Source organism: Saccostrea cucullata, unplaced genomic scaffold (assembly GCF_032062105.1).
Source record: "Saccostrea cucullata isolate Sc308-1 unplaced genomic scaffold, CSIRO_AGI_Scuc_v1 ctg3239, whole genome shotgun sequence".
In the NCBI taxonomy this organism is placed as follows: Eukaryota; Metazoa; Mollusca; class Bivalvia; order Ostreida; family Ostreidae; genus Saccostrea; species Saccostrea cuccullata.
Genome location: NW_026940492.1, coordinates 41215 through 55746, shown reverse-complemented (window position 1 = coordinate 55746; position 14532 = coordinate 41215). Strand labels below are relative to the sequence as shown.

At 30.9% G+C, this 14532-nt stretch overlaps 2 protein-coding genes across 2 annotated transcripts; both read left to right on the top strand.

Annotated features, from left to right (window-relative positions):
* The first annotated feature begins 994 nt into the window (after positions 1–994).
* LOC134255502 (myosin-11-like) lies at positions 995–4249 on the top strand. Its single transcript, XM_062738032.1, is given in 11 exon segments — positions 995–1094; positions 1434–1617; positions 1782–1817; positions 1820–2046; positions 2255–2371; positions 2539–2643; positions 2738–2812; positions 2937–3207; positions 3305–3400; positions 3659–3742; positions 3914–4249. Coding segments are annotated over 11 exon segments (1440 nt in total). The 5' UTR covers positions 995–1071; the 3' UTR covers positions 4136–4249.
* Positions 4250–4726: 477 nt separating this feature from the next.
* On the top strand, positions 4727–14207 carry LOC134255504 (myosin heavy chain, clone 203-like). Its single transcript, XM_062738033.1, has 14 exons — positions 4727–4767; positions 5743–5881; positions 6050–6144; positions 6477–6602; positions 6893–6997; positions 8204–8287; positions 10972–11034; positions 11125–11187; positions 11470–11550; positions 11831–12034; positions 12215–12416; positions 12626–12730; positions 12874–12966; positions 13491–14207. Exons 1-14 carry the CDS (start codon positions 4727–4729, stop codon positions 14175–14177), a joined length of 2088 nt encoding a protein of 695 aa, XP_062594017.1. The 3' UTR covers positions 14178–14207.
* The last annotated feature ends 325 nt before the right edge of the window (positions 14208–14532 follow it).

Here is a 14532-nt window from a genome sequence, read left to right as displayed (position 1 = left end):
ATTTGTAGATAGAATTTCTGAATCATAAGAAGATGGAGGTTACAATTATAACAAACTTTATTTAATTCCATGGAAGTTAGCACCCCCATTCATACAATAGAACAATCCAAGAAAAGGTGCGAAGATCGCTTACTCGTGATATTTGGCGCGAAAAGAGCGATTCACCCCTTTTGTAGAACATAAATGGACTGATCCAGTAGTATAGAAATGCAGAAAAAAAAGATACACGGACACGTTGAAACGGTAAATCACTTGGAATAATCTGTTTCATGCATACAGAGTAAACAAAGTAAATACTGCATTATTTTGCATTAGTAAAATCATTGTTTCCCTGAAAAAAAGTTTCTTTTAAAATGCAGGTAAAAGATTTCCAATGTGAATCAGCTTGTACAAAATCTAGCTCTCTGGGTATGATCTATTAGTTTCGGATCAAGCAATTATCAATCCTTATACAGCCTGACGCCGTGACGTCAGGCAATCACTCTCCAGCCTTGATAAAAATTAAAGAATTCAGCAAAATAAATCACTTGATCACGGATCTTCCTTTCTGTGTTTAAAAAATGCTACGGCGCTAGCTCACCTATCTTTTTAAAAGATAAACTTGTTTAACATTATAATGCTTCTTGTCAGTTTGTCTCTATATAACCCATGCCCTACTATTCGCGCATAGTGTTCTAAGGATTTATATAGCGTAAGCATACTATGCCGAAATAGAACCATTTCTTTAGTGTGAAATACTTCTAATGTAGTTAACAAAGATAAATTTTTGAAAGAACTGTGCTATAAATTCAAATTCATTCTTCAAATAAATGACATATATATATAATTTTAAGACGCATTTCATATTTATATAAGACATTGCTTAATTACTTAAATTTTTTAACTTTTTTTTTTAAATCAAGCCTACCTGAATGTTTGCAGAACCAACAACCTTTATTACATATATCCCTCTGGTGCCCCACCGCGTTGAATACCGACGTCCCCCCTGGACAAGGAAGATAACTCTAATTTTTCATCAGTCGTTTACATTCTGCAGGTTTACCTGATACACTGAGAGTTCGACTATTGAGGATGTCTTGCACTTCGAAGAGAAGGTAAATTTTTACATGCCGTATTTGCCTGTAGTGAAAAAAAATCCGAAGAAATGGCATACTTTATTGATATCAGTTTCATACCACCGAAGTGTATCGTTTTCATTATCATAAAATATGGTGTGAAGTTAAGGCAACAAATATATACATGTGGTAAGCAAGTGACTAGGCCTATAAATATTGTGCATTTTTTGTTTTGTTTTGTGTGAGATATATGAGTAAAAGATTACATTAAAGTCATTTATATGATTTGTTAATTTATCGATTGACTGTACATTAAACTTGTAAGATTTAATTTGTCTCCTCGAAGTAGACAGTCATGTTATTTTTTAATTATTGCAGTATGCCTAGGGATGAAACGGAGGACTTACCTATTTTAAGACTGACTATAAAACGATTAGAAGATTTGGAAAATGCAAAAACTATGAAAGGAAAAGACCGACGAAAATTAGATATTTCAGAGCTCGACAACCAAATTTTAGCAAATATCAAAACTATGGAAAAACATTTTAGACATTATTTAGAGGTATTGTACATTTTTTTCAATCTTTATTTGAAGATTCTGCTGCTCTCAAAGTTTATATTTTTATAAATGTATATTAATTTAATTTATTAGTTGCTGATATCCACATATATTATCAGTCATTATATTTTATTTTTAAGTATACAGATAATTTAACTTTATTTTAGAGCAATGGTTACAGTAATAATTCTGAGATGTGGCCTTGTGTATACACCAGTCACCAGTCTCGCCGGACCAAGAAGAATCATCACCTGTAAATCTTTCATTAATTGATGTTATTAATAAATTAGAAAGTGACATAAAACATTTGGAAGATGATTGTCAAGAGTACAAACTCCGAATACGGAGCTTGCAAGAGTCAGAAGATAGACATATAAAAACCATTAATTGTCTTAGAAAAGAACTGCAGACTTCTGAAACTTGTCAATATAAGTAAGTATAATCAGTAATGCCAATTTTAAGTTCAAAAATATAGATTAATGCCTGTGTTGTAAAAAAAAAAAAACAGAATTATAAACTTATACATAGAGAAATCGAGATAGGAAACTTTTAATTTTGTAATTGTTGAAATGTATTTTTATCTGTTTTCAGTCATCTTTTATTTCTAAACTTATCAGTAATTGTTCATTTTTTCTCCAAGATTATCTGATGAAATAGAACATTTAAAACAGAAGATAAATCAGTTGGAAGATAGGTTGTCTCTGAAAGCTGAGGAGATGGACAGAACCATCAAGGAATATGAAAGGAATGAAGAGAGGTACGTGCAAGTGATGATAAGTTGTAAACATTCCTAAACAATTGTCATGAAAAACATAAATTATTTCATGCACTTATGACAGATCTCTGTTTTTAAATGCTAATTCTACAGATAATACGTTTGAAAGAGCATACGAAATTGGAGTTTTTAATTTTTGTTACTTTCAGATTAAATACGAAAATAAAAGAAGTTGAAGGAGACATTCAGACCTACAGAGTAGCCCTTATAAATTTAAACACAAAACACACCCGTACAGAAGCAGATTGTCTTAAGTAAAGAAATTTAAACTTAACAACTTTTTTTGGTCAATTTTATATTAAAGTCAATATTAATTTATGTTTACATATATTCTTAATTGATTTATAGGATAGAAGGAGAATGTGCAGAAAAATGTAGAGAGGTCAGAAGATTACAGCACCAACTTAAAGATGTAGAAGAAAAGTGAGTTAAACTCTCAATCAGTTTCCGATATTTCTCTTGCCACGTATAATGCTAAAAAGTATAAATAAAATGTTTATGGTAGTAGCAGCAGTATGTAATATAATGTAATATATTTATTTTCAAGACTAAAGAGGTATCAAGAAGCAGCACATATAATGAATAAAACAAACTACGTTTCTGACCAGAAAGAGGATATTTTAGAAGATAAACAAACTTTCTCAATAATACAAGATGATTTTAGAAAATGTTCTGCTAAATATGAAAACAAATATGACGAGATTTTGTCTTGTATGTCATCATTGCTCGTGCATCAATGGAGTGATACCAGGAAATATTTGGTGGCAAAAGGACACAATGAGTACCAGATAATAAATCTCCTTGGAAAAATTATGCATGTAAGTTGAACAGTATTTCATAAGGGTTTATCATCAAGTGTGTTTTTATAGAATGATTCAGATGAACTAATGAAAACAGATTCATCTATTTAACTAGGTGGCTTATGTTGAATGCAGAAAGAAACTAAATAGATGTGTCGATCAAAAGCTAGAAATGGATATGATAAGAAGACAAACTAGTCACGAATATGAGGTATTTTTTCCCATTCAAATTTCAACGTTTTAAAAATTTAATAGAGCACTTTTTTTACGTTTTTACGTTTATGATATTTAGAAAAATGCTTACTCTTCTAAAACTGTCTATAAATTATTCAATTAAGCATGTACTAAACAATAATATTCCGAGAAGTATATTTTATATATTTCGATATACATGTATTTCAATGGAACATAGATTTTGGTGTAGATGAACGTGTCTCAGGTAGTATGCATATTTACTTTCTACATGTAGTTCCCAAAACCACCTCGCTTGTTTGATCTTTCCATCAAGACTGTAGAGGCCAACTCCAAGTTAATACTGTCAGATATATACAAGGTATGCATCTTTTTCTTTTCTCATTTTTTCATATTGTCATACCGACATTGTTATTTGTTTGAAATCTTTTGTCACTTAACTTATACTTAGCTAATTTTGTATGCAGGGGAAGGATCATTTGATGTCAAAATATCAAATCTCGTATAACGAGAAAACGGCTTTCTTTTCTAGATTGTAGACAAATCTTGGATGTTAGAATTTGACGATGTTGACGTATGTCGTGCAGTAGACATATTTAAAGAGTTGAGCATAATTACATTTTGGAGAATGGCTGCGAAATTCAAAGAAGTTCGACTTGATTGGAACTGCCTGAAAGACAATACCAAAGACATTCAAACATCAGATGCACAGAACGTTTTCTTGTGGCCTGGAGTTTATGAAATGAAGTCATGAATTTGTTTTTATCAAAAAGAAAAAAATACATTTCCTCATTTTAATTTGTTGATTTTTGTTTTGTTTTGCAAATGTTAATTAAATTTCGAGATTAATTCTGATTTACACAGATTGAAGGACGCAAATAAAAATATTTGATCATTTCTTTCCTTCTTTCCTTCTTTTTCAGTTTTGGGGAAATGCATATATATATTTTGTATTCTTAGATAAGTTGTTATTAATAATGGGATATTCATAAAAAGATGATCGTTAGGATTTCATATTTATTAAAATACTTCAAAATAAATGTTTTAAACTCTTCTGATATTAATCTCAGGTGAGCTATTCTGATCCTAGTATCCTTGTCCGCGTCCATCTTTCTGTATCTTGTAAATATTTTACATTTTTGGAATCTTCTCAATAACCAAAGTTCCAAAAGCACCCTTCAAATTCAAGTTTATTCAAATAAAAGGTAATAACATCTATCAAGAAGAATTGATAATGCAATACAAGGGAAATTAATCCTTGCTTTAAAAGTTTCACTTTAAACGATTCTATTTTTAAAATACAATGACTACTCCCTGGACGTAAATCCCAACCGAATACAAAAGAATGGCTTCTTTCCTTTGTGGTGGAGGTGGTTCGGGAAACAGGTACATAACATTTACCCCTACAACTGTTATTTAGTAATATTAATGTTAATAGATTTACATGGTTTAATTGTTAATTAGAACGCATGCATTGAATTTTTGTTATGATTTTCATGCTATTTGTTAAATGTTATATTACCTACTTTCGTTTTAATTAAAATTTTAGCTAGGATTGCTAAAATATTCTCTGAAACCGATTAAGTTTGTTTCAATAAATATCAATTAAATTAGTTGTCGTATTTGTCGTTGATCGTTCTTAAAAATTGGTTTCAATTCAGATGATAAGCAAGGATGGGTTTTGCTCATAAACGCTTACTTTCCCTTTAAATACCAGTCTAAATCATTTTCTATTTGCTTGAAATATCTCTTCAGAAATATAAGAAAAACTTTGTTAACGAATTAAACTAAATTAATTAGTGAGTAATTTTTAAAAGAGTCTAAAGGTTAAGTAGAGAGTACTGATAGAACGACTTCACCCATCTATAAAATATATGTCCTGCATGTACTATTTGTACTATCACAATCAGTAGATAAATACCATGCTAACATTTTTGTATGTGCATGATTCAGACACAGGTGTAATTCTACTATTAAAATGTATCAATGGGTGCCTTTACATTCTTTAATTTCAAATCAATATTCATTCTCAAGATAATCAATTTAAGCGTTTTTTATGCAACATGTATATAACATGGACTCTGCTTCAATAATTTTGTACCTATATAAGCTATTTTTAGTCAAAAACTATATGTTGTATATAAATCATTCAAAATCACAATTTATCATAATAAAAACCTGACAATTATATTGATTGATTAATTGTAATTAAACTCGTTGAAGTTGTCGTTGAAAACCTAGAACTTCTAATAAAGGGGAAAAAATAAACGTTTTGAGTGGAGTACTCAAAAAAATATAGCTTGCAGGAATAGCTTGCTCTTTTTAATTTTTTTTTTATTTATTTTATTTTCTAATTCAAAGAAACGCCCAACATGGACACTTCAGAAACTTAGGGATTACAACTCAAAAACTTCAAAAAAAGACAAAAAATACAAAGTTAACACGGGAAAACGCTGAGTTAGCAAAAAACTTTGAGCATTCTCTCGAAGGTATACTGAAGGTATGTTATTGCTTAACATTTTTACGAAGGTTTTTAAATAGACCAGAAAAACAAGCTTGGACTTAAAATTCTTTAAGTATTAGTGGGTTTCAGACTCAGATTCACATATGTTATAAGCAAAAGGGAAACTATTAATTTTCGATTGTGTTTCTTGACAATATTTGACAGGAGGATAGAGCTACGGAAGACAGTAACCCGCCAGTTTTTGATTTTGAGTTGGCTAAAAAAGGCGAAGTTGAACGTTTGAAAGGCGAAGGTGACAGGTAATAAGGCAATTAAATGTATAACTTAAAACAGATGATATCATTTTGATTTTGTTTACAGAACTTAGAAAGGTAAGTGAATTAAATAAATGCATGATTGGTTTTTATAATCCGTGAAATGAATGTGAAGACATATATTTATATAGTTATACAGGTAATGAAAAAAAGCAGACACGGAAAAATTGTTTTTTAAACTTGACAGAAAAAACGTCATCCAAACAGAACAGATCCAATCAAAAAATTCAATTAAGATATGGATTATACAAAATCTGATAAAACCATTTTTATAACTTCAATAAGTTGCAGCTGAGTGCAATTAATTGACTTTTAAGGTGGAAAAAAGAATTCGATGATTTGGAAAAAATATACAAAAAGGATAGAAATCGTTGTGAAAAACTAGACAAGGATTTCAAGGAGCAGAAAGAAACCAATAATCAATTGATCAAAGAAAATGAAAGGTATGAACTTGTTTTTTTATGTCTTCGATTCTCTTTTTTCTTTAATTCCTTAAATTATGTTCATAAACAAATTCTGAAATCTTTTTTAAAAAATCCGTTAACTTTAAGATTTCAAATGAACCATGAAATGCAACTGATAAAAGGGTAAGGATAGGAATACATTTAATGGGGAAACCTCAGAGTTGAGGCTGAGTATTGGGTTGAGGGATGGTGGTGATGGTGAAACTCCATGAGATAAATGTGATGAGGAATTTCAGTCTTTTACAAAACTATAATTGTGTACTTCTCAGTCTCAGAAAAGAAAAAAAAGGATATGAAAACCGCATCAACGAATTGGATTTACAAGTTAAAGAGAAGGATGACATTATTACTGAAAGAGAAAAGAAAATTAAATGGTATGAAAAATTTTCCTTTAGCAAAAAATCTATTTTATAGTTTACATACACTTATTGGTCATAATCATTTTAAATCCTAAGATTCAGAGATAAAAATATTATATGTCATGATGTAATGATTTTATAACTAAGAAAAGCTCTAATTAAAGCGGCAATACGGCTGCAAATCGAGTGCTTTTTCATTTAAATTTTCCCAATATATCATTCATGAATAAGGTAAAAAGTTGAAGTAAGCATTTGAGAAAAATAAATATTCTATCCTCGTACAAAATTAACGTAATTAGAATCTGTCTGAGAATCAAGGGTCAAACAACTTAGATCTGTTTACTTGTACCACGTGAATTCTAAAATTGGACGTACATACAATGTAGGGTTTACAATTATAATGGAATATTAGGTAAAAACAATTCTCAGAATCAAAATATCTTAACTCTCCGGTAAATTAGTAATAGTTAACATTTAAGTCTGTATTTAGACGAATTTAACATGATTAAGTACAAATGTTGATGTTTTGTGTATTGGGGTACAGGAAAGGAAAATCCACCAAATCATACGTCATCGCGGCAAAATGTCAAACAAAATATCTTTCTGCAGTTCCAATACAATTTGCAAATCAAATGGCACTAATTTTCATATGTTTTGAGTGCAATTTTTTTTCTTTGAAAGCCATGGAAATACGAGAAATGATAGCATGTATCAACAAACCTGAAGGTTAGAACCTTCGCGAGCCCCACGTGAATGTCGCCGAGATCCCGTTTCTTCTTCATCCTATGATTATATTAATCTCCCAACTGAATTTTTTTCCAGAAAAGTTGCTTTTTAATTTCAAGCCCTATTTTTGGTTTTGTTTTTCGTTTTTGGATGACTTTGTCTATGTAGTAGGCCTACCGGGCTTCCCTCACTTACCATGCTGTTTTCTTTATGAAACTATACACATCCGTGTGTAGCATGGAATGTGGAACCTCGAGCACGTTGCGATGTATATATTTATGTACCATAAATAATTATTAATTTTAATAAAATATTCAGAATTCTATACTTATAAAATTTGCAATTTTCTGAAAGAGTATATATTTATGAGTATGAAAAAAATTCCAAAACCTATATGAAAATTTTAACAAGTCTATTTATGTTTTGTCACTTTAATTTCCAGCGTCTATATATATTTACTCACGAAATGTTAAGCTTAATTTATTTGTTCTAAAGGCTAGAAGAAACTTGTAAGAATTCAGAAGGCGAATTGACTGGACACAAAGCAAACATTGCCAATTTGACTCAAGAAATTACAAGGTATATACTTTTTTATTATACCCCTGCTTGAAAAGACGGAGGGTATATATAGTAATCGGTATGTCCGTCCGTCCGTCTGTCGGTCACGTCCGTCTGTCAGTCCGTCCGTCTGTTACGCTTTGTGGTACCCATCTCTAATCTGCAACTCCTCTCATACCACTGATTGAAATTTGATGACACTTTCTCAGAACCTTAAGTTTGTTACATATTTCCATTGTGCACCTCCTATTTTACTTTTTGACCTGACATATATTTTGGGTTCCAATAGCAAAACATGGACACTGTTATTATATTCATATGGAAGGCGGAGGTATCATTTAGTGAGCTCATTGCTCTTCTTCATTTAAATTCATGTGTAGAATCTGATTTTGAAAAAATCACATTTGCTTATGTTAAAATTACTCATCCATTCCGGAATTTTAGGCTTATACATGTTCACTTCAATGATATTGTCTGTAATTATAGAAATATGTATGACAAAAGTTCAACGCATAAATATTAAAAGCATATGCTTGCATAGTAATCATAGATTGATTTGGCGATATATTGTAATGTAAAGATTAAAATGGATAGCCAAAAAGGTTCCAAATGAGTACTAAAATGCACTCATTCTTTTACTTGTTACGCAAGTAGTCCAAACTGAGAAACAACTCTTTTGAATTTTGATTTCAGTTGTTCTGACGATTACTAAAAATCAATTTTCTGTGAAAATCTTTTAAAATTCTATTCTCTACCTCCTATTTCAATCAGATTTCATTAAAACTTTGACACAAATGGACTTCAGAGTCACATTTTCTTATTCATTGGTTTTTATGAAACATTGTTACTTCCAAAATTGTGAAATTCATGGCCCTTGGTCAGGGGTTCCATGTGGAAGCCTATTTATTATAGACTGAAAATAAATTAATGCTTTGAAATTCGTCTATACTGCTCCTTGTTATTAAGCCTATGAACTAATTTCTTTAAAAATTGTGAATTTCATGGCTCCTGTGTCAGAGGTTGTAGGAAGAATTATTATCTATTATAAACCGATTTAATAAATGCTTGCTTTAAAAATCTCCTCTGGTTCTAGATAATATGCCGATGAACTAAGTACATAGTGCCTCTTCCAAAATTGTTAATTTTATGTTCCTGGGTCTGAGGTTCCCAGTGGGAATAGGGTTATTCATGAAATACTGAATATAAAGAAAAACTTTGAAAATCTTCTCCTCTGCTACTTGGTATATAACAAACACAGTATATAGTTATAATGAGGAAGAGTGCCTCTTCCAAAATTATGAATTTCATGACTCCTGGGTCAAGGGTTTTAGCTATATTGATTAATGAGCAAAATGTATTTATGCTTTAAAAATCTCTCCTGTCCCTGAATACTTGTGCTAAAAAAAACTTTAAAATCTTAAATGCAATTTATCAATCTGAATGTTTTAAATATAAAATATAAATTATTTGCTTCTAGGTATTGAGTGAGCAATCAAAGTACAAAATTATAAGTGAAGCAAATAAGAGTCACTGCCCTTCCCTAGATGTTGTTGATCAAGAAATACTTATACATAATTTTATTAACAATTTAGTGAGTGTTTGATTAAATGAGGATACAAGAAGGAATATTGTATACATGTACATGTATATAGAAAAAAAAATAAAAATGAGGTTTTGGTTTAAATGAGCAATCCGTGCTCAAAGTCAGATTCTTACCTGGAAAGCATTCTAAAGATTGACTTGTTGCAGCTCGGAGGACCGGGCTTCTCTATACATATAAGTTAAAGTGTTGGTGTATGGGGATTTGGGAGGGAGAAGTTATTCAGAATTAAAGGTTTTCGAAACATTGAAAAGATTGTTAATCAGAAAAGTTTTTTCTTTTATAAATTACTAATTACACAATATATTTACTTCAATAAAGGGAATCTGTAAAATATATATACATGTATGTTCTTCATATTTAATATATAAAGTAAAATTATTTACTATCGAAAAAATGACGGATCCCTTTTTTTAGAACATCGAATTTTACTTCTCGCATTAAAAAGTACTCTGCACAGTTCGTGGTTATATACTAAAATTGAAAATAGATTTTTTGAATATAGGTGATGCATATGTCTAACTTCAATTTATATTTTATGCAGCCAACATTTACTTGAATAATTAATCAAGTTTCAAATAGTATCATTTTTGTTTTATTTTTATCCGACTATAGATTTTCAAAATATTTGCGACTATCGTCTCCATCAATTAGACGCAAGCCTTTTCACACATATCGAAGCGGTTCGATGATCAAGACTCATTTTTTCAATTGTTTACATTTTATATTTCCCGGGCGACAATTGATGGTAACATCAATGTTTTCTTGTTTTTCACTGTGATGATCTGCGTTATGGTTACTGGTAGAAAAGTTATGATTGACAAGAGACATGATACGCTTGCTTTATGCTATTTCAAAGTTAACAAAGAATCACAGAGAGTTAGGGTGACATTGTAATTAGTGAAAAGTGGTAGATAGCGGTATTTTATAATTATCCAAGTTCATAAAGGTGAATTAATAGAAGAAACCCATTGCATTGGACTTGAATAAAAGAAATCAAACGATTCATAAAATTATCATACTTCATTTGAAATGATTTTTTTTTTTGGCTTTTAATATAAAAAAAAAAGATTTTTTTAAAATCATACTTTTGACTTCTCTGTAGTTTACGTGATGACTTCGGAATACAGAAAAGACAAATGGAATCACTGGAAGAGGAGTGCAAGAAGTAAAAAAAAAACCCATCTTTTACATAAAATGATACTTTATGGGAGCGAGCTCCAGAATGCAATTCTAATATCCAATATATAAATTTCAGAAAAGAAGACGATATTGCCGACTTACAGCGAGCAAAAAAGGAGCTAATAGCGGAAAAAGAGGGGTGCGTCTTAAATATTACCGTTTCCATGTTATCAATCGAAATAGAAATTAAAATCATAATCCCTTTCATGTCCCTTCTATATCTATACTTTGAGTAATGTGTAATACTTTAGATAATCTTAATTTTTTAAATGAAATTTTAATAGAATTTGGAATGAAAAAATACTAGAATTACTGATTTAAACATTAAAGTTTATGACAGTTAAAAGAAATGGTAAGGTGGCCATGGGTTTTTAATATCCAGATATTGGTGTTTACTTTTCCTATTGTGATTGATCCCCAGATTAATTAAAGAAATAGAAACCTTCATATCAAAGGAAAAGCAACTGGAACAGGAAAAGGGAGAACTTCAAAATCATGTACAGTATGTATTCAAAGGACCTGATATTTTATATATAACCCTTTCGGGATGTTTCATTGACAAATACAGTCAAACTTTTATGACAAGCGTGGTTCTTACATTAGATAAAACAATATTCTATCTAAGCCAACAATTTGTAAGAAACGATCTGTTCTTTATAAACTAGTTTAAATTTTGTCAATATTTATTTTGTACCAAAACTTTATACAAAAATATGGCATTATCTTCCTCTTGTCCCATTTCTTTCTCTAAGCTTATATAATATTTTCTCAAATTTTCAAAGAGAGGTGATAGAAAAAATCAATAGACAGGCAAGAATAATTCAAGATTGTGCAAAAGCTAATGAAATCCTTAGTGTGGACAATGCCAATCTAAAGCATCACATCACCAATTTAAGTAGAAGTATTGATGAACAGAGGAAAACCATTGATAAACTGCAGAAAAATTTATCAGAGGAGAAAAAAGCAAAAGAAAATGCCTTGAATAGGTATTTATTCGTTTATATACTCGGAGAGAGAGAGAGAGAGAGAGAGAGAGAGAGAGAGAGAGAGAGAGAGAGAGAGAGATTACAATCTAATTGCTGCATTATCTCCAAGATATCTTGTAAATCCTCTTACTTGAATTGTTTATTCTATGTGCTAAAACCATGATCGTGGATTCACTTCAGACTAAGTGCTGCAGCAGCCAATAGACTTAGAGACCAGAATCCCGGAATAACAGACCTTAGTGATCCAAACCGTCCCCTGAAATTGGCTGAGAAGGTGTCAGAGCTGTACGACAACGAATGGACAAACGCCATGGAAAATCTAGAGTCTAAAATGAACATTCGGGAGGAAAAAGGGATTACAATTTTATTAAAAATAATCAGAGTCAGTATATTTTCAAATTCTAGGGGTGAAATGAAATCTTGTTAACAAATATACTCAAAAACTGTATTTTGATAGAAATATATATATCAAAATTTATTCAAAACCTCAATTTTTGGCAAAGTGGTTTGTAAGGAAAAGAAATTTAGAATTGTGTGTGACATTATTTATTGTATAAATGTTGTCTGTTAAAACCAAATTCATTTGTATAGAATGTTTTTGACGCATGCGCTGACTTTGGAGACAGTCACCTTCAGTCATTCCCGGATATGCTCATTTTACCTGCACCATTTATACACAGTGAGGAAGAAAGAATGGTAATTTTTTATTAAAAATGATATCAATTTAAGTACATTTGAAAGAAAGACCTGGTTCCACAATTGTTATTTTTTTCTTAGTTTTTGTTTCTTTTAATCTTTCAAATATATTAAATCAATCTTTTTCCCTTCCAATATTTAAGGTCGATGTCAAGGAAATACCTTCTGAAATGCTTAAACCAATGAAAGATTTTCGAAAATCGCACGCAAAACATGCAATAAACTATTTGCAAAAGGTATGTAAAAAGCAGAGAGCATTCTTTAAACTATATTACGTATTATGATACTGTCAAAAATACCAAATACTGATTGAATTGAAGAAATTGCAATGCCAAAAAGACAAAGATTTAAGTGTAAATCGTACTTGAACAGAAATGGTTCTACCAGAAAAAAATCCTTATTTGCAAATTAAGATAAATTTTGAGTATGTAATTTGTTTAATATGGATAAATATCATATATGCTATTGAGTCGTGTCATTTTGTAAACCTTGGTTAAAATCATGAATTTTTCTTATACTTGATAATACAGTTTCTCATTGACACCCTTTCCTTTATATTTTAGCGTATTTTAGTGTCACAGAATCTTAAAATAAATATTTAAAGACCAAGGACATGTGTCTATTTCGTGTTTAGGCTACAATTTCCAAGTTGCCATGTTGATTTACAATGCCAGGTTTTAATCCCTGAAAAATGAAACGTTAATACATATATAACTATGTTTATTAACTTTGAAAACTAATTCATTTTCTTATTTATTAGTTCTTTTTTACTGAGGAAGGAAAGTCAAAACTGAAGATAAAGAAAAAAGTATTTAAAACCTGTGAAGAATACATTAATAAGTGCATAGAACTATGCTGGATGATGCGAATTCAAGATCCACCAATTTACATGGAAACAGAATACCCGACTAATTCAGATTTTGACTCAAACAAAATGCGATCGTACACAAAGGCAGGGAAATTCATACATTTTGTTGTATGGCCTACCTTCTTCCTGCACAAGGATGGTCCGCTGTTGGCAAAAGGGGTAGTTCAAGGGAGCAAAATAGAAATAAAAGCTGGAAAAGAAACCAATGGCGACAAAGAGGACGGTTCGTCAAGCTCTGACTCTGACGGTGATGAATATGATGACGCCCGGTCACTAACCGATTCACAGCCACCAGGAGATAATCCTAACGAAACCACCTCTCAGGATGATGTCAAGGATACGCATGAACCAAATCAGCCAGAAAATAAAGAAATGCCACAAGAAGCAGAGGCAGCATCAAACAATGGCACGAATGACACAACAGGGTGCCCAAATGACCCAAACGACTTCCCAGAGGAACCGAGTAACAGCGATGAAAGACCAAAACCAAATAACACCGACGACAAACCAAAGGAACTAAATAACAGCGATCAAAATCCAGAGGAACCACAGAACAGCGATGAAAATACAGAAAACTAAATTTGATATGCATATCAACCAATAAAAAACACCAGGCAAATAATCAAAATGAATTCAGTTAATTCAGACGACACCAAGGGAGAAGACAGCAATTAAAAGGCTGCTGCTGATGACAAAATACAAAATAATGATGAGGAATAGGCTGTTTAGGTGACTTACTACACCGAGTTTATACCTTGTATCTTCGTATCTTATATCTAAACCTATTACCGGTACTTTATTTACCAAAGATTAGCTTGTATCTTTTTTATTATAATTCGTTGTGAATAAGTGTGATTAGCAATTATTTGAAAGTGATTCCGACACTGGTAATTAATGGATTATTTTAATCAATTGAGAATCAATAACATGTTCA